General features: G+C 42.7%; 1 protein-coding gene across 19 annotated transcripts in view; it reads right to left on the reverse strand.

The window, feature by feature from the left end:
• Ptprt (protein tyrosine phosphatase, receptor type, T) overlaps positions 1-26,608 on the reverse strand; it is a 1,098,700-nt gene that overhangs the window by 687,457 nt on the left and 384,635 nt on the right. For all 19 annotated transcript variants that reach the window (NM_001108603.2, NM_001402009.1, XM_039105540.2 and 16 more), the window contains 2 exon segments: positions 2,725-2,840; positions 16,596-16,677. In NM_001108603.2, the coding sequence (NP_001102073.2) occupies positions 2,725-2,840; positions 16,596-16,677 (198 nt within the window).

Below are 26,608 nucleotides of genomic sequence, written 5' to 3' on the forward strand. Positions count from 1 at the left end.
CGGCTGTGGTGCTCAGGCGTCCCACTTGTGACCCGAAAGCCAGCAGTGGGAATGAAGAAATGTAGTCATAGCCTAAGAAGCCGCTCTCATGGGCTCTGCCTGTCTCAGGATGCCTCCCTTTTAATTTACACTGTCTCGTCTTGCTTTGTATCCATTCTAAGCCACCTGAAAAACATTGAAAAGTAGATAAGTAAACAAAATCTGAAAGACCTCTGTGGTGCGTATTTCTGTCTATTTTCTTCAACACATCCATTGGGTTCAATTTTAACATCCTCCTGTGTACAGACCTAAGGCTTAGTGCACACCCGTCAGTACAGGAACAAAACTGACCTTACAGTAATTGGAATGCCCAAATAAAGTTCCTGAAAAATACTGTGATTGTCCTACCTCATTCTTGTGAGCCAGTGGAGTTAATGTCATTGAAATGACGTGCATCTTCGAAGCAAAATGTACTTTAATCACAGTGAGAAGAGTCAATAGCACTACTCAATGTTGAGTGACACAGAAGGAGGGACCTAAGAACTGAGGAGGAACTGTTTCTGTCTGGATCAGTTTTGCCAGGGAGTTTTCAACAGCAAGGAAAAAGGTTCAAATTTAGAATAGAGATGACAGGGTGAACTGTCAGCAAAATGTAGATAGTTTACCTGGGCCAAACAATTACAACAAAACAAATCAAACACCAGCCACCCAAACAAACAAACATGTTTCCCATTCTTGGTCATCAGACAAATAAACTTTCAAATCCCACTGAGGTATCAGATGAACACCTAAATTGAAAAGACTGACCAGAGTGAGTGTCAGTAAGGGTGTGGGAAAACTCTTATAGGCTGCTCGGTGGCAATGGCAAAGGGTTCAACTGGGTTTACAAACAGCTCTTTGTTCTTCGGAAAGTTGAACTCACATCTACACAAGACCTGGCCGTTTCACAATTAGATATTTATTCAAGAGAAGTGACAGAATGTGTATACACACATAGATTTGCATATTCGTTTTACAACAGATTCTTTTTAACAGATAGAAATGGGAAACAATGGGACAGCTAGCCATCAATGGGTTAATAGATGAGAAAATCATGATGTATGGTTTATTATAATACTTTATTAGAATGGATTATTCCTAAGAACAAGCTACCTAAATTAAAAATTTGAAACATGCAATGGTGAAAATGGACCCGACCTTAGAATTATTAAGGAGAGAGAGCTTAATATTGCTTGATTCCTCTCTCTCTCTCTCTCTCTCGTGTGTGTGTGTGTGTGTGTGTGCATGCTCATGTGTATATACACAAGCATGCAAGTGCCACAGCAGACAGAGTTCAGAGGACAAACTCAGGCATCACCTTCCCTCTTGTTTGAGGCAGCGTCTGCCTCCCGTGTTCACTGCTGTACTCCAGGCTACCAAGCCCAATTGCTTTCAGGGATTCTCCTGTTTCTACATCCCATATCACCAGAGGCACACTGGGATTACACAGCTACCACGCAGGACTTGCCCAGCAAGGGCCTCATCCATTGACCCATTCCCCTAAGCCCTATGTTGGTATGAAATTCTAGAATACATAAACTAATACAGAGTGTCAGGAAACAAACCAGTGATTACTTATTACACACTGGAGTACAGAAGAGATTAATAATTTGGACAAAGACACTTTAGAAGGTGCCGTCAATGTTCATTATCTGGATTGTGAGGCTGTTTACATACAAAAACATTAAATTTGTCAAGTTGTATGCCTTAAACTTTACATCTCAATTATCTTCAAGCTGCCTGAAAATATATATGGTATTAAACGCAAGCTAAAAATGGTGGCTCACTCCTGTTACTCCAGCACTTGGAAGGCTGAGGTAAAAACACAACAGGTTTGGGGCCAGCCTGGGGCTGCATGGCAAGACATTCTTAAAAAGGAAGAAAATGTATGTGATGTATGTGTATATGTATGTGTGTGCATTTGTGTGTGTGTGTGTGTGTGTGTGTGTGTGTGAGAGAGAGAGAGAGAGAGAGAGAGAGAGAGAGAGAGAGAGAGAGAAAACGATCTTCTTATGGACCTGCCATGGAGAAGCTTAACTTGACCTTCTGTGTGGGTTCAGAACTTTGTATTTATGTCCCACTGACAGGAACATGACGATGCTATCCCAATGGACGCTCTCATTCTGCATCCCATCCTCTGGCTTTGTACTGCTCCCAGAGAAATGTTCTCTCATCCTGCTAGGCAAGTGGGATCAACGAGCACAAAAGGAACAGAAGTGGACTCAAGATTAAAATGCTGTCCTCGTGGATACTACTCAGTGATGGACTCATTTAGTCAGAGAACAGACTGCTCACTTCAGGGACATTTTCTAAGAAAAGAGTAATGGTTTCACCCAGAAATCCAAATGCCTTTCAGTCATGGGTTGATGACATCACAAGCCCAAACCCTAAGAGACTCCATTTGCCTTAGTTTTAGTGATTGTAGCTTTAAAAGCAAAGTTTCATTAGAGAATGCTTGGTGGGAAGTTTGTATTCACAAACCCTAGACCTAGAGCTTTGAAATTGCCATTAGCTTCCCTATAAAATGTCAACCTAGGAGAATGGTAGGTAAGAGTTCCCAGCAGCATGGTTGAAGAGCAATGTCCAAGGAACAGAGATATTTAAAAATGGCTGCACCCCCTCCCCCTCACACCCTTCTTTACAGCACATAACTTCTTCCTTGCAAAGGGAGGGAATGGTGTGAGCAAGGGTCTCTCCCATTCTTACCTGGAGCCAAAGTTTGTCATGCTGGGACCACTTCCCACCGGCAATGCACTGAAACGTGGCGTTCTGCCCCACATTCACCTCAACATTTTGGAGTCGCAGGAAATGAGGTGCTTTTCCTAAGAGACAAAACCAAACACGGAACACATGAGGACAGGTTGCTGTTGCTCATGCCACTTCTCCATCGGGGCAGCAGCCCAGGATAGGCTTGGAGACTCTGCACTGGGTGCCTAAGAAGATGGCAGGCTCAGGTGAGACAAGATGAGTCACTACAGCATGAGGCCCATTCTGTGATCTTCGCATATTGAGTTATTTAAGCCTCGTGGAGTCTAGGAATATGAAGTTCACAGGAGAACATTCCCAGTTCACAAGACTCTGAGCATTGTATAGTGTGGCATAATCAGGCATCCATAAAATGGGGGAGCCAAGACATGAATCCTGTCTTATGAGGCCCTCCATGTTCCTATGACGAGCTACCGTGTAATCTCTCTGTTAACTTGGCCCACACATCACTAGAATGAATCTAGAATGAATGTTGCCCCTGGGAATGACAGGTGGTGGAAAGGAGAATCATAGAGCCCAAAGCTCCTTCCTTGACTCTGCTGCTGCTGCTGCTGCTGCTGCTGCTGCTGCTGCTGCTGCTGCTGCTGCTGCTACTGATAACGGCAATGACTAAGGACAAAGAGTACAGCAAGAGGAAAGGAGGAAGGATAATATCTGTCATTTACTGAGCATTTCTCTTTTACTGTATATTTTCTTTATTTACAATTCAAATGTTACCCCCTTTCCCAGTTTCCCCTCTGGAAACATCCAATGCCTTCTCCTCTTCCCCTACTTCTATGAGGGTGCTCCCTCCCACTCACTCACTCCCACTTCCCCACCCTGGCATTCCCCTACACTACAGTATCGCGCCTTCACAGGACCAAGGGCCTCTCCTCCCATTGATGCCTGATAAGGCCATTCTCCACTACATCTGCAGCTGGAGCCATGGCTCACTCCATGTGTATTCTTTAGTTGGTGGTTTAGTCCCTGGGAGCTCTTATGTGTCTGGTTGGTTGATATTGTTGCTCTTCCTATGGGGTTGCAAAGCCCCTCAGTTACCGCAGTCCTTTCTTCTAACTCCTCCATTGTGGGCCCCATTCTCAGTCCAATAGTTGGATACCAGCATCTGCTTCTGTATTTGTCACAAAGGTGGGGCGATCTCTGGATGGCCTTTTCCTTCAGTCTCTGCTCCACATTTTGTCTCTATATTTCCTCCTGTGATTATTTTGTTCCCCCTTCTAAGAAGGATTAAAGCATCCACACTTTGGTCTTTCTTCTTCTTGAGCTTCATGTGGATCTGTAAATTGTATCCAAGCTTTTGGGCTAATATCCACATGAGTGAGTGCATATCATGTGAGTATTTCTATATGATAGGTACAATGGCCAGCACTTACAAATTTAGTCAATACAGTGTATCTTTTGATTCACTAATAGAGAAGTAAAGAATTCCAGAAAGCTGGCCATGTTCACAAAGGTGCTGTACTGGCTGGTTTTGTGTGTCAACTTGACACAAGCTGAAATTATAACAGAGAAAGGAGCCTCCCTTGAGGAAATGCCTCCGTGAGATCTAGATGTAAGGCACTTTACAATTAGTGATCAAGGGTGGGAGGGCCCATTGTGGGTGGTGCCATCCTTAGGCTGGCAATCCTGAGTTCTATAAGAAAGCAAGCTGAGCAAGTCAGGGGAAACAAGCCAATAAGTAACATACCACCATGGCCTCTGCATCAACCCCTGCTTCCTGACCTGCTTGAGTTCCAGTTCGGACTTCCTTTGGTGAACATCCTAAGCATAGGTGAGAAGTGGAACACAAACTCTAAGACTTAGACACATGGATGAAAGTCTTCAAATGAAAGCCAGCATGTGAGGTAATCAGTCCCAGGATTAATCCTGGGTTTCATGTCAGTTGACTTGAGTTCATCTCTCCCCTTATGTGTGAGGTCAAATGCTCCTCTATATAAGTCCCTCATAAAACAACATCAGGTTTCCATTAGCTGATAACTAATGAATGACAGGAGAAATGAGTTTTTTCATTGAGTGCAATGAAGGCTCCCTACCACTATCAATAAAATCAGTGCTAACTTGGACAGACCCATAGCTCCAGCTTCATATGTAGCATAGGATGGCCTTGTTGGGCACCAATGGGAGGAGAAGCCCTTGGTCCTGCCAAGGCTCGATACCCCAGTGTAGGGGAATGTCAGGGTGGGGAAGCAGGAAGGGGTAGGTTTTTGGGTGGGGAAACAACCTCATAGAAGAAAAGGGAGGGGAATGGGATAGGGGGTTTATGGACATGAAACCAGGAAAGGGTTTGAAATGTAAATAAAAATATCCAATAAAAAAATCAGTGATAAACTGCACAGACTACGTATCCCAAGTGGGGTTAAACAGAGAGTCCTTAGAAGACCAAGACATCAAGAAAAATAGGAAGAATAGCATGTACTGGTGTTCACTGGTGCCATCGGTGTTCAGCAGTCGTCTTAGCTGAGGTTTCTGTTGCCATGACAAAACACTAAACTTAAGTTGGGGAGGAAACGGTTTGCATCATCTTACAACTTGAAGCTCATCATTCAGAAAAGTCAGGGTAGAAACTTGGGACAGGAGCCTGATGGTAGACACTGGAACAGGGGTCACGGAGGAGGGACACTCAGCCTGTTTTCTTAAACCATCCAGACCACCTGCTTAGGAGTGACATCCCCTATTAATAATTAATCAAGAAAATTCCCTCCCACTGCCCTACGGGCCAATCTGGTAGAAGCATTTCTCAAAAGATTCCCTCCTCTCAAATAACTCTATCTTGTGTCAAGCTGACAAAAACAGCCCGCAAAACATTTTCATACTTTTTGTATTCTGACTTCATGGTATTCATGAGAAGCGCATGCCAAAGGGCAGAAATTAGCATTAGCAAGTCCAAGATTGTTGTGACAGCTAGCTTAATTGTCAATATAATGTAATCCAGAATCACCTGGAAAGAGAATCTCAAAGAGGGAGGGACTGTTGACACTGGATTGATCAGTGGCCATGTCATGAGGATTTCCTTTTTCTAAATAATTTTATTAACTTATAAAAATTTCATATAATATGCTTTGATTATATTCACCATTAGCTCCTCCAATATCCACCCTCTTCACCCTCACTTCCCTACCTGTCTTGAGTTTTCTCCCCTACCTGCATCAAGTCCAGTTTATGTGGCCCAAGTACTTTCTGAAGGAAGTCTGCCCTAGAGTGTGGTCTACCCACCATGGTCACATCATTGAAGAACTCCTTCTTCCAACATCTATCAAAAGCACTAACTCCTAGTCTAGTGGTAGAATTTCATGCCACCTCCTACTTCTGTGGTAGAATTGTATTTGGTTTGAGCCTGCACAGGTCTTGTGCATGCTGTCACAATTCGTTTGAGGCCCTAACTCAAACTGCCCTGTTGTGTCCAGAAAACACTGTTTCCTTCGTGTTATCCACTGTTTCTGCAATATCCCTGAGCCTTGAGGAGAAAGGTCTGATGATATGTTTGCACCATTTAGGGCTGAGCATGCCAGAATCTCATATTTTCTGCACACTGAACAGTTGAGAGTCTATCTGCTGTAAGGAGAAGCTTCTCTTCTGGTAGTTGAGATGCACTGGTCTATAGCAATAAATCATTAATAATCATTTAAATACTATACATTTGTTGGTACTACCAGATCTTCCCCTAGGGCCTATGACCTATCTAGCTGCCAGTTTTCGTCCCTGTTATTTTAGGATTCAAAACTGTGCAAAACTGATATTTTTTTCTGTTTTTATGACACTTTTGTTTTCATTAATTTTCTCTTTCTGTATCATGCACAGCAATGCCCAGCACTGTGGAAGCTTCCGGGTCAGTACAAACTTGATTTCTCCATATACTGGAGTCTTCAGAACTATGGTCAATTTGCTTAAAAACTTGGTGATAAGAAAATTAGTCTATAATGCTTGGGGTTCTATGGGGACTCCTTGGCTAACAACTCAAAAAGAGGTAAACCTTTCTGTTCCTAAGGATTTTAATTGCTAACATGTGGTCTATAACTGGGGTACTGTCCTCCTCTTGCAGGGTAACTATTAAAATTCTTTTATATTATGCTTATGTGTATATTTCAGGAAGCCTGGACTGTAGGAGTCCATATAACTCTTAAAGGCCTTTACTTTCAGTTTTCCCTCCCCAAGGTCTCTCTTCTCCACTGTCCTGCCATGCCCCACCCAGACTTAACCCTTCCCATACCGTCCTTCCTTTTTAATCCTTTACAGTAATGTTCTATCTCTCCTAACTTAAAAGCTTCCCTCCTCTCATGGTCCCTTACTAATGCCCTGGTCTCTGTGGATATTCCAAACAAAACACACCCATCTGACTCAAAGCTGACACCCACAGATGAGAGAAGACATGTGACATTTGTCTTTCTCGGCCTGGGTTATCTCACTCAGAATCATAGTTTCTAGCTTCACCCATTTCAGGATTTCATTTTTAACAGCTTAATATTTCCATATGTTTATTTCTCTTACTAGCTCAACATTCCATTGCATAATGCCACATTTTCATTATCCATTCACTAGCTGATAGACATCTAAGGCTGTTTCCATGTATTAGCTATGGTGAATAGAACAGCCATGAACATGCGAGAGCAAGCTTCTCTTTATAAGATAGAGAGACCTTTGGGTATACACCACAGATGGTGTACTGGATCCTGTGGTCCAACTAGTGCCATCTTTTGAGGATAGATTTTCCTCCATGCTGATTTTCATACTGGTTATACCAGTTTGCATTCCCATCAGTAGTGAATAAATGTTCACATTCTGTAGATTATGTCAATTATGCTAACTGAAGTAGGAAGATATAACCCAGTAGGGGTAGGCTACCATTGCCGAGGCAAGGGATCCTGAATTTTATAGCTGGCCAGACTGAGCAGAGAAGAAATACGCGAGCAAGGCTGCACACATGCATTTTCCCCTGTGCTTGACTGTGTATCTGCTTCTCGCCCATCTCCTTGGAGACCCAGACTATGATAGATCATAACCTAGAATTTTAAGCCAAATAAATGCTTTTCTCCTAAGTGACTTTTCTATCGGAGCATTTTATCACCCAACAGAAATGAAACTACGCCAGGCACCAAAGCTACAGAGACAGAAACAGAATTCAGTCCAGTTCCATCTAAGCCCCAAACTCAATTTCAAACCAGCTACCCTCCTGCCTTCTCAGCCTTAAGAGGAAAGATGGTCTCATCAGACAGGTCTCACCGTGCAGAGAAAGAACTTCCCGGGTAAATGGCGGTCAGTCTCCTGGTTTCTCTGTTTACTCGCAAATATTCTACAAGGAACCCACTCCATGCTACCTTCCCCTGTGGATGTTTTGAATGATTTTTGTCTACCAAAACGTGCCACCACCAAGAAGACTCTCCAAAACTCAAGGACTTTTGTGTGATCAAGGACACTGGCCGTGAGAAAGTACATACCATCTGCTCATGTTTTTAAACCAGCTGACAACAGTTCAGATGCTGCTGTCAGGACCCTGCAGCTAAAGTGTCAGGGGTTCAAGGCCCAGGTGAGACCACTTCTGCTGTCCGTCTCCAAGTTCAAGATGCCTGCATCTACCGATGTGATAAACGTCTTGCTGCTCAGGTTGCTTGAAATTGTTGTCCTTTGGTGCTCCTGTATAATTCCGTGAAGCTATTTTTAGAACTACCAGTTCTTCAGCCACAGATGGAGAAAACCTTACAGGTCTGATTTTGCCTCAGTTATAAAAGGGAAGGGAACGCCCCTTCTACATAGGGAGGGGCTATATCTTGGCTCCAAAGATAAGATGTCCTGTTATGTTTTAGAAAGCCCTGCCCCTTTTCTTACACTTATGAACATGTGGAAAGTGGTTAATTTCTGGGACATGTACAATCAGAACTAGTCCTTCTTTGGTCATTGATTGGCACCTGCATGTTTCTGACTCTTCTCTCCTTCTATTTTAGCCCCAGAGCTCCGTTCTTGATTCTTTCATTTACATTCTAGCTCCTTCATCCCTTCAATATTGAGAATGTGGATGTTGTATGTCGCAGGTGTTAAGATGCTGTGGAAACACTGATAGCCCTGATTTCCGGCAGACTCATCAAGCCAGGAACCAGACAGCTATCAAAATCAACAATGCGATTCCACTATAAATCAACACTAACAAAACCACCACCTTCTTTTTTTTTTCCAATTTGGAAAGATATATCTGAAAATTAAGGAAAAATGTTGCAGTCAGAGTGAGGACCAATATTTGGCACCATTTTCAATGCTGGCAAACTGTTAAGGTGCAGTGGATAGATGGGGGACTAGAGAGACCCCACACTACACTGAAAGGGAAGCTCCGCTACTAAAGGACCCGGAGAGTGGGGTAGGAGTGGGAGTACCTTGCTCAGGGCTGCCAATCATCAGATTCCTCCAGAAAAATAAGAAGTCCCTGTTTTATGTGAAATCTCTCACCCTAAAATCTTGACCAAGTTTGATGAGACCACCGAGGACTTAGCCAAAATCATCAACAGTCAGATCCCACCAGGTTTGTAGACTCTGAGAAGTTGCGCTATGCTCAGTCTCCTGTAACAGTTCGCACAGTTGTGCCCTCTCTGGACCTATAACTCCAGCGGTGACTCTCCTGTCTTCACACACTGTGGGAACCACTGAACTGCAGGAACTTTTCTCAACTCTCTTATCATTCTTCACTCTCTCCGTAGACCTTCACTTTTATCTCTATATTCTGAGGCTCTGCATCGCCCATGTCTCAGTATCTTTCTGTTGGGATCTGCCTTGTGTTTGGTCTTCTCTGGACGCCTGACCCTCCTCCCATCCCCAACTCCAATCTCCTTTTAGGCCTAACACCCTTTCCGCCATTCTCTGCCCTCGGCCTCTGCATTTTTGTGAATGAAATTATTGTGCCAACATCAGCTCACCAATCTTCAGCCGAAAAACAAGTGACCTCGGATCCTCCAAGCAACCACCAGCCCAGCTTTTAAGCAGCCCCCCTCTCAGTCCTCCTTGAGACTGAGTTCCCCTAAAATGGGAACTGCTGAACAGGGTTAAGAGGAAACTGGTTGTGTATTTGGGGCAAAATGTCTTGGTACCAGATGACATTTAAACTCCTGCAGATGTCAGTGCAGCATCTGAAGACATATTATTGTGCCCTTTCTCTCGCTCTTTAAAGCTGACAATGCTCAGCAGGAAGCCACACAATTGAAGGGAAAGCTCCTACATCCATTAGAAACAATGTTGTGGATGCTCTGTGGGCTGAGAGACAGGACCCTGTGAGGCTGTGATGGGGGCAAAAAGAGGTTGGGAAAAAAAACTCTAAAAGAGTCAACTTGGGAGTTAGAAAGTTTGAAACTGTGTGGCAAAGTGTGCTGACATTTACCAAAGTTCTGACTGTGCCAGCTCCTGCTAAGGGCTGACACTGAGACCCAGAAGTGATGGTGGCTAAGGCTGAAATAATTTTGGAATAATTACAACTACAAGAAAAAAGTTAAATGAGCTATAAAGTATGTGTGAGAAGTTTCCCGTTATAAAAGAAAAGAATTTACTTGGAGGCTTAAGCCTGACTTTTGATAACTGTTTTGGAAGCTTGAGGTAAACATTTAAAGCCAGCTTCAATGTGTAAAGGATAAGATGGCAAACCACTGCTGATTCCCCTGCCCACGACATTTAGATAATTAACTGAAACATTTATTGACAAATTCTGGCCCTATGTCAATAGGAAATATTTTGAAGGACAGAGGGTAGAGACTCAGAAAAGTTGAAGACATAATGAAATGCATTTTTTCAGTATAGATGACATCTTTAAAAACTTCTGAGGGAAATTAATTCAAAGGCCTAGGTTTTGGGGGAAACACAGCGGTATATTGGGCAGCTCAGAGAGTACGTAGGCTAACCCATCTATAAACCCCAGGCTACACTGTATGCAAATCCATAAGCAGCCCCAAGGCCTGGAGTCAGCACCTCAGAGGCAGTAGTCATTTTTCGGCATTTTTCTCTCAGTGTAACCAGTCAAATAAGACTAATTATCTCCAAGACCTACACGCAGCACCTTTTTGCAAGTCTCTGTTTCCCTGTAGTACTGCTATCTCCCAGAACCTCGAACACAGAACGTAACTAAAGGCAAAACTTCAGCACCTTAACTTTGACTTCCTAGCCACGAGGGTTACTGGAAAATGTTGTGATCATGTAAGCCACCTAGTCTCTGGTACTCCCTGACTATAGCCCTCGCAAAGCAACAGCCCATCTGTTACGTATCATATAAGTGTAGAGCTTTTGGTCTCATTCACTTCACGGGAGGCTTTCGAGGACAGACAATGAAGTTGTCTTACGTAGTTTCACAATTCCAGACACTGAGCACAAGCACAGTAATTGTTCCCTGTGTGACTAGTGACTGACTCTTGAGGACACTGCTCCAGGTCACCCCTTTTTTTGCATAGCTCTAGAATGTTCTCTTTTTTATAGTTTCCCCAATCCTTCCTAGGGGACACAAACTCATACACTGCCACATATCCTTTATGAATGAACCAAAACTATTCCATCCCCAAAATGCCTGCTAACATCCACTCACAGTGATGCTGAGGCCCCTGAGTGGGGAGGTCCCAGGTCACTTGCCCAAGATTCACCTAGGATATGGTTGATTCTGATCCATCTACCAGGACATACTGGAAACACTGGAATGCTTTCCAAGACAGGGATTTGGTTTTGGAAACTTGCCATGTCCTCTTCCTAGAAGCCCCCTTCCCAAATTCCTAGAAAGCAAAATCCTTTCAACAATTAGAGTCCCAGCTCTGACCACGTCTTTGGAGACATCCCCCATGAGCACACTACTGAAGGAGTCCCACTTCCCATATTTATCACATCTATGGCACATTCCATTATTCCAAATTATCCACTGCTTATCCAGTATTAGATCCTTTCATTTCTTTCTCCCTTCTTGTCCCCCTGCCAATGAAGCATCAAGTCCACAAAAGCCAACCCTTTCTTACTTAACGATCTGCTATGAAAGCTCTTGGACACATAGTTCGCAATCAATAATTTGCTTGTTGAGATGAAGGATGGATAAAACCCTGTGCTAGCAATGAGTGCACTGAGCACATGAACTGTGGGTGTACCTCAGAGGTCTAAACACACTGGCGATGTTTGCACATACCCTTAATATGATTTTTCTCCAATTCCAGCTACCCTTTCACAGGACTCACATTGGATGTTCTGGCAAGGATGTGCTTAAGGCTCCTAAGCGCTGGGGTTGAACACAGCCACAATACGCCATGCAGAAATAAAGCCAAGGTCATGTCTTTTGGAGTTATAGCCCACGGCCCATTTGCTGGGTAACCGACTCTTAGCAATTCTATAACCATGCAATCCACACTTCTCAGCAGGAGGGGGATGAGGCTATTGGGAGAATCTTAAATTCACAGAAGTCCCAGTGAAAAGAGGGAAGATGTCCAATGATCCTTAGGAATTTCGTGGGTAGAAAGCTATCCAAATGTCCTCCTGAGATACTCTCCTACAGAGACATAACAAAGAGAAAGGAGCATTTGACGGTGATGAGCAGGACTTGGAGCTAAGACAGTTGAGGCTACGACATCAAAACTAGGTATTATAGTGAAATTGAAGTTTCCTTCCAGAACGCAGAGCACTGGGACCCAAGGACATAGACCCATGAAATACCATGCTATATTCTGCTGGGGGAAAAACAATGTCACCTCCCAGAAAGACCATGTCCAAGCATAAAAATAATGAATTTAGGCAGCAAAGATGAGTATGCTCTATGGGAATAGACATGTGCATTATGTGAGGAAGACAAGAGGTTTACTAGGAAGACTGCTCAAAACTGAAGAGTATACATGTTTGAATATATAGTTAAATGGAAGCAAAAAGAGCAGATATTTCCTGATAATTTCCTGATACCACTGTCCAGTACTGAATACAGAGCATTCCCCAATGGGCATCTGATATTGATGAAATTCACAAGAGTCGGGGAGAGAGGGAGGGCAGTCAGAACAGGCAAGAGAAACCTGACTATATGTATTGTGGGACATAAAACCATGCCAGGAAGTTTATTAAGGTAGAGTGATTCAAGACTTGGAGACTCAGTGGGTACACACCTGAGGCTTAGACGACTCCCAGATCCCTGCCAGACTCCTGGCTTGAAACACATGCCATGTTTTTCACATAGAAGAAACACATCCTATGATCACGTAGGCTCACAACAGTTCTCCATTCTAATGAGGTACCTAAAGGCCCAGAGGACTTAGCCAATAAGTTTCCCTTCCTAGACATTCCTCCTTGCAAAAGGTATTTGATCTCAGGCATACACTGAGAAGTGGGGTATGGTTTTACGCATCCATTTTCCACCATGACAATAAACTGTTTGGAACCATGGACTGTCTCTTTTCATCGGGATCCACTATGAGGACCATGAAAAAGGCCTTCACCTACAGAGCAACAGCCTAATCTCCTGTCAAAGGAAGGCCTCTCTGCTCTCCCAGCCACAAACACCACCAAGCCTGTTACTGTTAAGTCAAGGACAATTACCTCTGCTGGGACAAGCTGGAGTTCCTCTTCCTTCCCAACCGTAGCCCAGGACTAGATGCTGTCCCTAGCCCAAAGGCCTCAACTCTGTTCTCTGCACTTGCATGACTCTGAGAGGCACCTAGATGTCCACGAGTTGAAGAATCTCACAGCCCCGGCCTTGTCGTAGGCCTAGGGACCCCTGAGCTAGCTCTGGCTTTCCCACATGTCATTCTGCACTTTCCCACCCCAAAGCTGTATCTTGGTGCTTCCCTATGGCTTAGCACCTGCCCAGGCTGTGGTCCCCTTGGGTAACAACAGTCAAACTGCCTGCATTCTGCTTCCTCAAGTGGCTGTGCCTAGTGGTAGAGCAGACTTGGACCAATGATCCAACACATGACAACCATAAAAACCCTGTATTGCTGGGGACTTTGAATCCTTTTCACAAAAAGTCTACTCAGCAGAGACATTTCCCAGGCATGAGTAAATGGAGAGAACCATCTAAGACACTCTGAAAGATACAACCCAGAGAATAGTGAAGAGTAATGGGGAATCTAAACCTCACTGTTTCTGAGGTGGTTACTGAGTCACAACTCTCTTATGTAGACATCAGACCCAGTCCCCTCAAGCATTGTTTGTAACCTGGAACTTGGTATATCTTTTTCCAGAGAAGGTGCTTTAAGCTAACGAGTCAAACCATGATGGTCTTATCCCAGGAAACTAGAATAAAACAGTAATTTAAGGTCTGACAAGTGAATGGTAGCAGAAATGAAAAGATGCATTTTGATGTAAGCAACATGATGGGGCTGGTGTGAGGCTCATGCCCAGGAATGGGGGGGTGTGGGTTAAAGGCACATAAAGAATTGCACAGGATGTCTCATGAGGAGGCTTCCTTACCCATAGCATAATTGTGGTTCGAATTTGATTAATTTTCCAAACTCATACCATAGTTGAATTCCTGAAGTCAGTGGCACAAAGAGGCCAGAATCTGACTGCGACATTTAGAGTTGGCTGTTTCAGGATGTCTGAAGGCTTGGATAAGGTCGTCATAGTAGAACACTAAGAGTTCAATCCTAGTGTTAGAAGAAATGGGCAGAGATAAGGCATCCACATGGGCATTCCCTCTTTATTTCCGTCTGATGCTCTCTACTGCTCCCAGATTCTGTAAAGCCATCATCAGACCTGAGCCTATGCCCATGTTATGCCTTTCAAACCTCCCAAAACTGTGAGCTAATTAAACCTCTTCTCTTTAGAAAGTTAGTCTTCTTGTTTCTAAGAGGATCATTTACAAGAAGTGTCAGCTTCAAAAAAATTGAGAAGCCTCAAATAAATAACCTAATGATGAGCATGGAAAAGCAAGAACAAACCAAGCATCTAAGTATGAAAAGAGACGATCAAAACCAAGACTGGAATTAATGCAGTAGAAAAATACTTCAAAATAATCAATAGCACAATGAGATGGGTTTCAGAAAGATCGGCAAGCCCTTAGTTAAATTTACCACAGGAAAAGACACAATTTAGTAAAATGAGAAACAAATTGGGAGACATTAGAACAGACACCAGTGAAATTCAGAAAATCATATGAACATGTTTTTAAAACACCCCTACTCTACTAAACTGGAAAAATATCTAAAGGAAATGGAAACTTTTCTACATGTTTATAGTACAGAAAAATGAAATCAGTATGAAAATTGTAATAGTCTTGAACAGCTCCATAATGAGGAACAAGACTGAAACAGTAAAGTCTCTCAACTGAAAAATCAGGCCAGGACAAGATGAGTTCATTCCAGAATTCTACAAAACCTTCAAAGAGCAAACTCAGCTGTAGATGGGAACTCTATATCAATCTTCGGCCCCAAAGTCTTGGGAAACAAAGCAGGAGACTAAAAGAGTAGACAAGCAAGAAAATAAGGAGGGGGTCTGGGAATTGCTCATCTCTGGGCATGACATGGCCACTACACTTGTGGTTCCCTACATAAGAATCACATACACATCTAACCAGTTTAAACTTCTAGCAAGAATGGAGAAAGAGCTCCCTAAAGAGCCCACCCATTGCTAGGGAGCTATTGACAGTTGATGGCTGTCATATATTGGGGGAGCAGCAATGTCCTTTTTTTTTCTTTAGGTGTGTGACCACTGGCAGCTCTCTATGCCCCAAGGATGGACCCAACAACCAGGAATATATGGAAAGTACTAATTAGACTCTGTGGGTTTTCAACAATTAATTAAGAAACAAGCAAGGAAAGAACGAGGGAGAGGAGGGAAGAAAGGAAGGAAGATAAAGCTGGGAGGGAGATGGAGTGTGGGATTCTGGGGGGGGTAACTGGAAGGGAAATGACATATAGATATAATAAGGATACACTTTATTACATGCATGAGATTCTCAAACAATAAATTAAAAATTTAGAAACATCAGCCTGCCATGGATATTTTAGCCAACTAAACTATATTCACTAGCTGCCTTGTGGCCACATGGGAGAATGGGGAAACCCTAGAGGTTAAGTAGAACCAAATGGAGGCCAAGAAACTGATAGGCATCTATGACGAAGCACTCCCAAATTGAGGAGCTGACACCGCAGCCAACTCTGGCAGTGGCTTGCCTGATCTCTAGGCATCCCAAGACTTTAGACTCCCAACCATATACTTACAGGAGTAATGTCATCACAGCTGCCTGCACTCAGGCTAGACAGGAGCTGTGGCTTTTCATTGAAACACATTCAAGTGTTGCTGAATGGAAGGGAGCTTCAAGGAGGAGTGGCGAGCCACTGAAGACTCTTGATACTCTACCATGAGTACTAAACACCATGAGAAATCTTGTTCCTTGCCTACATAGAGCTGATGAGTGTACTGAAAATTATTTTTAAAGATTTAATAGCTTTGGGGTTCTTCCCCCTGTGGGTGAAGAGTGTGCTAATTTGCTTCGTGTTTAATGTTGCTCTTTTTCTGTTCTGTTTTGCTTTAAAAAAGAAAAAAAAAGACAATTGCAGAAGATTCTATCGAAAGGCCTCTAATCCTTCCACTTCAGTGGTCTGAATCCTCCTAATAAACAATCAGGACTTTAGACTCCCTTAATAATGGAGAGAGATTCAGATGAATTGTTTTGCCAGTCTGTACAAATTCCCGGAGATGCTGCCTGTTGAACAGGCTAGAAAAATTATGGATTTATTCAGAACCGATTGCCTTGTGTTATGTGAGCAGTTTTGAAGGATTAAGAGTTAGTGAGTGGGAGACAGCTATGAGCTGAAGGAATAGGAGCTTGCAGCCTCATGGCTACCCAGTCCTGCATGGAGAAAGAATATATCCAGAGAAACGAATAGACTTACTGCATGGATGAGCAAGGACTCGAACTTCGTCCACAGCGATGTAACCAGGATGACCTTTCAAAGAGACGGATTCAAATATCACCTGCAATACATAGGGCTGATGTCAGTTTCACACAATCAATTGACTGCATCCACCTAAAGAAGTCACTCAGACCCCAGTCACTCTGTGTCAGCTTCCCATCGGAATCGATCAACAGTGCGTACACCATACTGCCAGGTGACTTGGGTTTCCAAACTAGGCAAAAAGTCCACACTTTGGTGACCAGCAAGAAAAGCCAGTCATTTGGATTTTTAGCAATAATACTTAGCCACAGCAGCAAACAATCCAAACGAGGCCCTGGGCATCTCCCTCATTGTGGTTTCAAACGTATTACAGAAGCCACTACGTATTAATACCTCGGCTTCCTCAGTGATCTTGATGTGATTCTGCAGTCAGTTTGGATTTCTTCTGTGATGTGTGTGTGTGTGTGAGTGTGTGTGTGTGAGTGTGTGTGTGTATGAGTGTGTGTGTGAGTGTGTGTGTGTGAGTGTGTGTGTATGAGTGTGTGTGAGTGTGTGTGAGTGTGTGTATGAGTGTGTATGAGTGTGTGTGAGTGTGTGAGTGTGTGTGAGTGAGTGTGTATGTGTGTATGAGTGTGTGAGTGTGTGTGTATGAGTGTGTGTGAGTGTGTGTAAGTGTGTGTGAGTATGTGTGTATGAGTGTGTGTGTGAGTGTGTGTATGAGTGTGTGTGTGAGAGAGAGTGATGTGTGTGAGTGTGTGTGTGAGTGTGTGTGTGAGTGTGTGTGTATGAGTGTGTGTGAGTGTGTGTGTATGAGTGTGTGTGTGAGTGTGTGTATGAGTGTGTGTGTGAGAGAGTGATGTGTGTGAGTGTGTGTGTATGAGAGTGTGTGTGAGTGTGTGTGAGTGTGTGTGTATGAGTGTGTGTGTGAGTGTGTGTATGAGTGTGTGTGTATGAGTGTGTGTATGAGTGTGTGTGAGTGTGTGTGTGAGTGTGTGAGTGTGTATGTGTGAGTGTGAGTGTGTGTGTATGAGTGTGTGTATGAGTGTGTGTGAGTGTGTGTGTGTGAGTGTGTATGTGTGAGTGTGAGTGTGTGTATGAGTGTGTGTGTGAGTGTGGGTGTGAGTGTGTGAGTGTATGAGTGTGTGTGTGAGTGTGGGTGTGAGTGTGTGAGTGTATGAGTGTGTGTATGAGTGTGTGTGTGAGTGTGTGTGAGTGTGTGTGTGAGTGTGTATGAGTGTGTTTGGTGACTAGAGGTCAACCTCCGCTGTCTTGTCTCAGGTGCCACCCATTTTGTTTATTTGGAGATAGTGTCTCTCACTTGGCTTGGGATTCTCCATTATGCTAGACTGTCAGGCCAGCAGTTGCCAGTCTCCACCTTCCCAACACTGGAATGATAAGAATGTGCCACTAAACACCTGCCTTCTTCTTACACGGGTGCTAGGGATCAAACCCAAGCCCTTGTGTTGGCACAGGAAGCACTTTGCAGGCTCAGTCATTTCCTAAAGTTTCCCAGGTTTCTTCATCACACCTCTTAGGAACTAGCAGCAATCTACTTGGTTATATCCAAGAGTGGAAAGAAGCAAGACTTTTTCTCTTCTCTACTCAAACTTTTTTACTTCCACAAGAATTTTTTAACTAAGGTCCCCTTGCCTTTCCTGTCCCCTCACTGGGAACAGATGAGTGTGTGTGTGCAAGCCCCAAGGTTAGTAGTCAGTGCCTCTCACACTACTAGTTCACACTCCCCCTAACTGAATCAGCTACATGCCCACTCTGTCAGTAATTCTCTGCCAGACACTAACCGTACAATCCTCTCCCAACCCTCCTCTCTCATCAGCTCCTCAGACTCACACAGTTCCTGGAGTCTGCCCATTCTAGATCTTTCAATGCTCTCCAGAAGCCTAAGCTCCTAATCAACCATGTGACTCTCTCTATAAGACTAATTCCTTTTGAACCTTGTCAAGCCCATTGTGGGCCTTCCCTCTCCATCCCAAACCTGACCCACTATTCTTACATCTTCTCTTCACCCAATCTCAGAAAGCTCTACCGCTTCAAGAAGATGAGGGAGAGAGTGACTTCTCACTCCTTACCCACACACCTAACCTTCCATCACACCAACCACAGTTTCTGCATGTAATTTCAGTACCTCGCTGACCCTACTGCAGTTTCTAGAGCCTGGGCTCTTCTTGGTTTTCCTTTGCTACTCTGTATTTACAGGCCCTACCCCTTTTCCTCTGACCTCAACATATATAAATGGCTTAGTTTTTCCAATTCTTGAAAAACTACCTCTTTATAGCAAGTTCTTCCCTGTGGCCAGTGCACTTCAATCGCAATTCTTAGTACATTAATAACTATTTCCATCACAATCATAATAACTATGCTTCCACCATAAAATATTAAGCATAAAAATCCCAATCTTTATTAAATATTCCTCTCAAGGTTGCTTTCATGACAGACACTATTATTCTAATTACTAAATGTGATGAAGTTCCCCACCATCAAACTTTTCTCTCACTTTAAGGAAGATGGTAGGGCTGGAGGGCTGACCCAGCAGTTAATGTCATGGCCTTCTCTTCCAGAGTTCCTGAGTTCAATTCTCAGGATCCATATTGTAGCTCATAAACTTTTATAACTGTAGTCACGAGAGATGTCCTCTGCTGGGGTGTAATCATACATGTACACATAAAATTCACAAATTAAAAAATTATAATTTTATAAAAGAAGAAAGAGGATACTATTTTTGAGTTGCAGGTACAGGAGTTTCCTGTTTTGAGTCTTAGTGCCTGCACCTAGAAATGCGGTATCTACCATGTTAGGTAACTTTCAGGTGGAAAGAATTAATATCCTATTTAAAATGTTAGATACTTGAGTTTCTTGTCACATAGGTCTTTTACTTTCTTAGTTAGATATTTTATATTATTTATAGCTATTGCAAAGGGTGTTCTTTCCCTAATTTCTTTCTCTGCCCATTTACCTTTTGTATCAAGGAGGACTACTGACTTTTTTTAAAGTTAATTTTGTATCCAGCCACTTTGCTGAAGGACTTTATCAGATGTAGGAGTTCTTTGGCAGAATGTTGGGGGTCGCTTATGAATACTGTCATATCATCTGCAAAGTGCATTCTCAATAAATGTCTTCTATACTTCTTATTATCATCCTATTACAAATGTCACTATTCACAGATTTCTGGGTCTCTATTTGGGCTCAGCAGAAACTACACATTTTGTTTTTTCCCATATATGAGACCATCCTATCATGCATTTATAGGCAGTCCTTCTTCTCCATCCCTTTGGATTCTGGGCTTCCTCTATTCGTCATCTGACTGTACACATTCACTTGTCCACCACTGCCAAATCACTGGTAATGCCAAGCCCAGCTCTGTGTTCTAAGTCTTTAGTTAGAACACCAATCACCATCATCAAAACAGCTCACAATTGAGAATTTCTACCCACATATAAAGTTGCCTCACATGCAATCTGTATGTAACAGTTATGAACATATTTTAAGTCTTCTACCTTACCTCCCAATGGGACATCCCCCTTATAATACAGTGCTATTATTATATGGCCATCTGGGCACATACATCTATGGGCTTCTATTTCAACCTCATCCCTTATTTTGATTCTACCACACTGGAATTTCTAAGATATGCCTCTGATTTTCCATACCCTTTATTAGTCAGATCATAGGAAGCAGTCATTTGTGGGTCAAAGCCAGTCAGGTATCAGTGCCAGTGTTTTGATTCAGCCTGTGATTGTTTTCCGTATCTACCAACTTGACAATGTCCAAAATGAACCCTCTGTCCTGCCTCTAATACTCAGCTCAAGCCCGTGGTTGGACAATATAGTGGGTAATGAGATCAACAGGAAATCTCTATAGAAAATCATGTTGTTCGGGCCAGTGGACCCAATGCTTAGTGTTCTCTATTGGCCCTGGAGCTCTTATTAAGAGAGCAAGTGAAGAAAATGGCAATAGCTGTGAATGGGGCAGTTCTCTTGGTGGTAAATTTTATCTGTGAAATTTGAGAGTTTGGAGAAACGATGAGGGGGTGACAGTCACACAGCAAGATAGCTGCTTCTGCTCTCAAAAAGAGCTTTCCTAAAACAGTGCAGCATTGTCAGAGAGAACTAACATGTGGAATCATGATAAGCTAAAACAAACAGAAGACCATGGAGGAATACAACTCCTTCATCCTGCACTTACAGAAGTCTCTTCATAAAGAGCCAGGTATCTATCTGTGTGTGTTTAAATAATTTAATGGAAAAACCAAAGTAAAGTCAATAGGAAAAAGAAAAAAGAAAAGAAAATAGAGTATGTACAGCAAATATATTTCAAAAGAAATAGCAAAAAGGTATTCATACTGTGGAACAAAAAATAACAAATACAAAAAAATTGTTTTGACAATAAAAATAAAAGGGTTAAAATAGAGGAAAGCACCCAGACTGTCTAAACAATCAAAATCGAATTGTATACAGTAAGATAAACACCTAAGGCAGAATGACTTAGTAACCTTACAAATAGCAAGTGGAACAAAGACACGATAAGAAAAATGTAAGTGAGCAGAAAACAGCATTTTCTAAAAATAATGTGAATGTTTCAAAGAATTTTAACCAAAATGGAAAATATAAGCCATCAAGTAATCTAACTTGGTCTCTAAAACTCAAACAGAAGACTTGAAAGAAACATGATGATAGTGGAAAAGAAGGTATTATCTAAAGGTTTCATCCTATGTCTTGGTCTCTGATCAATCAAATGGAAAAAACAATACAACAAATGTATATTTTTATACATGTGTTAATTTTCTATTCAAATGCTCATAGATCTATAAAAAAAAGTCATAAGGTAGATTACAGTGTAATGCCAGTGAACCAAAATGTGTAGTCTTAGTTTTATACATTTTTCTACTCAAATTTCCTAAAGCTAGAAAACAAAAAATAATCAAATTTTTAAAAGCTATACAATGTATCTGAATAACTATGTCATGATATGTTTCTTATGTTACCAAGAGTATGAAAAATATTGAAAGCTAAATGGCACATGGGATATATAACAAGTCATAAAAAGATAAAACAGGAACAATATTAATCTCTTCGTGTGAATTTCTTAAATGGCATGGGAGATGTTCAGAGTTGACTCAGACGGTTCCTCCACTCCTGTTGCCCTGGGTGGCAATGACTGCCCCACCACACTGCGTTGGTATGGAAGATGTTGATAGTGGCTAGGTCTTAAGTACAGACACCTCGAGAGGATGGCAGTGTCCTCTAAGAAAGAAAGACCCATGCAGCAGCTGTCAAGACAGAGATAATGGCTATCTTTGGTCAAGAAGATGTGAGAAGAGATAGAGGAAGATATGAGAATGTTCTAGAGCCAGATGCCTCTAGAGAGCAGGGACAGAAGGGATGAAGCGGGGTGTGATACTGAAGTGAACCACATGCCCCGAAGGGGAAAAGATAGTTGTAGAAGGGGGATCCTGGATGCAAAAATCAGAGCGGAAGAGCTGACCCAGGTATCTCACAGACCTCTAAAGCACAATGTTTAGCCTCAAGACTGCTGCATAGAACCTACTGTCAACTAACTACAGCTGACTTAGGTCTAAGCAAATGTAGGGGACAGGGGGTAGGGACCTATGCAGACTGGTTCAAACATGCCTCTGTATGGTCAAATCCTAGTAACTCCAGGAAAGAAAGAAAATAAAAACTCCAGGGGAAAAAATCTTGCTATACATGTTTGGGGGAAGGCAGTCACCGTGTCAGGTCATGGCTTAAGAGACTCGGGGTTTCTCTCTGATCTTTAGCAATCCTTCTGCAGAAAACACAGCAAATTTTTCAAAGGGCTGCAAACATTTCTTAAAAGATAAGAGAAAAACATTGGCTTATCAGAGTCCTTCTTAGGAAGAATGCTCCAGAGGTACTGTGGGCAAGATTGCTTAGAGTCCAATCAAGGGGCATTCTTCCCCAAGGCCAGCTCAGAGAGGCGTAGGTCGAAGGAAGAGTATTTTCTGTATAATAAAGACAGACATCTCATGTGGGACAGGAGAAGGATGGGATTCAAAGGGTCGGGGAGAGGGTATGCTGCTGTGAAAAAAACCTCCTGAATTGTTACTTTCAAAATCACATGTAGGGTACCAACTGCCAGGTAGATCCTGAGAAAGGGACTGAGCTCTGGGGAAGACTTACGATAATATCAGGAGAGTCCTTCTTTTCAAGGGTCTATGGGGCACTTCTCTGTGCTGAACCAAGGTCCATTTCACATAGGCAGCAAATGGAGGGAAGACCAAGCCAGTGGCTGAAAAATTAGTAACAGTTTGATTTCTACCCCCTAAACATTAGGGCAGAAAAGTTCAGAACCACTAAAATATGAAATAGAATTGATATCACCTGGAAAGAAGCATAGATCAGAAGCATCAGGTCTCCCAGGCAGTAAATCAGCTTTTCCCCTGGGAGGCAGGCAGGGGTGGGGTGGGGTGGGGTGGGGTGGGGGGAGCTGCAAAGAGATTTTTCTCACCTGGGGCCCTGCTGATAGCCCAGCAGTCGAAAGCCCAGTAATATGAAAGATGACATTTTTGTTTATTACAGAGCTAAAGTCAATTTTAGGACTGTGAAATATGACTTTAATAAATGAATACACAAACCCATGAGGTTCAAAACCCAGCAATGCTGGAAACTGAATTTGACTCAGTCCACCAGCTCTATGCACAGGACTGGAGCTTGAAGTATGGAAAAATTTCAAAAACCTGTTTTGTTCCTGTCTCTGTGTCTCTTGGGAGGTCCCCTTTCTCATTATGTCTCCTGTGAGTATGTGTATTTGAATCTGGGTAGAGGCAGAAATTTGTGCATGTGTGTACTTGACTGTGCTCATGGCCACGTAAGTGTCTGGGAAGACTAAGTGTGCACAGAGGTGACATATGCTTTTTCCACAGTGCCACACTCAACACCCCAGTGATTTGTCATTATAAGGCTCAGGGCCAAGGAAATGTGAGGGTGCAGGAAATTGTTTAGAATTCTCTTGGTGAGGTTATTTACCTAAGGAAAGGCACAGAGGCTAGAGAGGATAGGCCAAAGCACAACACTTCTTTCTTTAAAGATAGCTTCCTCTTTTCTTCCATTTCCTTCTATTTCTGTTCATTCTTCCTTCCAACCAATTCAAGCCTGACAAGCCTCCTTATACGGAATCTAGCTTAGACTACAGAGGCACTCATCCTGTCCCTCTTTCTATCTTATATCAAGACTATTGGGATCTAAAGGATAGATCACTGGACATTAAACAGTTAGAGAACAGCAGATTCCAGGAATAGGAAAAGCACATCCTCAAAACACAGGACATCAAGCTCAGAGCTGGAGAACCTGAACAGGATTATGAGAAATTTGATTTACCACGAATGCCCCTTATGCTAGAAGCTAGGATCTGCTGCCACCAAATAAAGGGAGCTCTGGTACAGATACATGAACTACAGAAAGAGGTTTACCACAGGGCCACAGAAATGGGAGCTCATCAAATGTCCTTTCTTCCTCAATTTCCAACCCAGAGCAGGGCAAATGGTGGGAAAGTCCTTTTTCTGTAGCAATTATCTGGTTTAGGATACTTCAAGCCATAGCCCTATTTTATATCATAACAAGCTCTAGAAAAGGTCTGATTGGAGCTCGAGGCCTCATTGGGAGTATCTGTGAGTTTATGGAGATGCAAATGCTCACACTCAGCAGTAAAGTGGGGACACTCTGGGGACCAGGGAATTTGTTGATACCTTGCTATGTGCTGTTGGACTCTATAATATATCCCTCAGCCTCAGCCTCAGCCTCATCAGAGCTCAGCAAACCAAAGCATGGAAATCAACTTGGGCCATCAGTTATCATTACACATAAACCTTGATTGAAACAGTTACATCTATTCACTTTCACATTGTGAGGTCTGCTTACATGGCACAATTACAGAGTTAGGTAATGACAACAGAGACCTTAATGCTTCCTAAACTCAAACACTTTCTGTCTGGAGCACAATAGGGATAAGCCAAATCTCCTTCTACCAACATACAGGATGTAAGCCTCTATGGACATAGACGCTGTGTAATCCAGCAATCCAAATGGTCCCCATGATGCTCAAGAATTCACTGGGACAAGAGGAATAAAGCAGGGCTATCTTAGATAGGCCAGGAAACTGGGATACTACTCGCTAGAATACTAGCTCTATGTTAAGATGGGAAGATGCTAAAAGCAAGTTAACATCAAATTTCCACAGCAGACAGTAGATTAAATACCAATGCCCAGATTTCATTCTGGTTCCCTAGGACCCTACTTGGCTGACTACATTTCCTAGATTGAATGGACCACAAAGCTTACTCAAAGCCTGGAACACTTCACCTTCACCAAAGAGCATCTCATATGACTACTAGTATGAGTTCTTCCCAAGAAATAGCAAAAAGAAGGTCTGCCTTGGCCATGAAACCCTATAGGTACAAAAGAGAAGGACACACCCCAAAGGCAACCTGGTCACCCATCGTGCACTGGAGCAAGCTATGTCCTATGAGCCTTTTATAAGGTAAATTGGTGATAGAGGCTAAGCTGAGCTGTTCAGATACCATATACAGCCTTAATGTACACCATATCTTGTGAATATGCATACATTTTGTGGTCAGCTTATCTGTACACTTGGCTCCGCAGCACCGTGAAGAGCCTACGATGGGTGTTGCTTACACAGAGCACAGTGCATGAGAATGTTATAACCTTGTAAATTGCAAAGACTGTGAACTCTGAAATATATCTGACACTGTGAACGCCAGATCGAGGTTTGTGGACCTGGTACTACTTATAGACATCTTCCCGAGGGGAGAAAAGATAAAAAATATAATGAGGCCTAAGGCACCTTTTACAACACATCTACAATAAAGCGTGTCCCTGTGTTAATGACACACATGTTAAAACTATTATAGTCTCCTTTTCAGCCAATTTTCTTGGTAAGACATTGCTGCTTTCACAGAGGGAGTAGGGTTCCACCTGACGTAAAACAAGTATAGTCCACACTCATTACCACAAGACTAGGCCCTGTCTTTCCCCACACTCACTCTGCATTTCTGACAGGATATTTTATATTGTGACTGTAACATAAGCACTCAACAAATGGTAGGTATCATCATCATCATCACCACCACCATCATCATCACTATCAGCATCAGCACCAGGATCATCATCATTCTCTCCCCTCTAATTCTAGAGGAATTACAGGGGGTGCCTAACAGAGGACAATGCAATCATTCTAAAACAAATCACAACTCATCAGAGATGAAATGGGAAATAGATGTGGCAAAAAATGTAGGCTAAGTACTGAAGGTAATTGAGTATTAAATTCTGATTTTCAGTTTCCAATGCAAAGAAGAAAACAGGGCTGAAGGTCCCTCATTGATGTAAACAAGCAAGCTCCATAGAGAAAAGCATTCCTAACCCCATGGACTGAAAGACCCACCCACTGTGTGTGGAATGCAGGGCCAACTAAGAAGCCCTGGCCACTCATCCACCACCCTTTGGTTCTCCCAGTTGCAGATTTGTGGTATTTTCTTACTTGAAAACCTTTAGGGTGCAAGGGAGCTCATCGGATGATGAAAATATAAAATGGTTGACGGTGGTAAATGCAGAATACAGTAGCTTTACTTTAAGATGGGCATTGGTTGGCACACTTAAACACAGGTTGATTCCATGATGTGGGGATTTTAACTCATGGTGTGTTTTAAAGAAAATTTCCCAGTAATTTTGATTTAGACCTGTCTGGATTTGTACCCCCAAAAACATTCTGTTGATTGGTGCAGATCTGCAACCTGTTTCTCCATCCACACTGGGATAGGTTGGACAAATGGGGGTGGGGTTGAAAGCCAACAAAGCAGTTTGGCATTGCAATGACATAGTTTATTTTGGCTTGTAGAAGTGTTGGTCCACAATGAATTAGGAGAAAATGATCCCTTCATCCCTACCAGTAGTTGTGAACCACAGTGGCTATAGGACCCGCTTGTTGGCCTGGCCTTCAGACCC

This window comes from Rattus norvegicus, chromosome 3 (assembly GCF_036323735.1).
Source record: "Rattus norvegicus strain BN/NHsdMcwi chromosome 3, GRCr8, whole genome shotgun sequence".
NCBI lineage: Eukaryota > Metazoa > Chordata > Mammalia > Rodentia > Muridae > Rattus > Rattus norvegicus.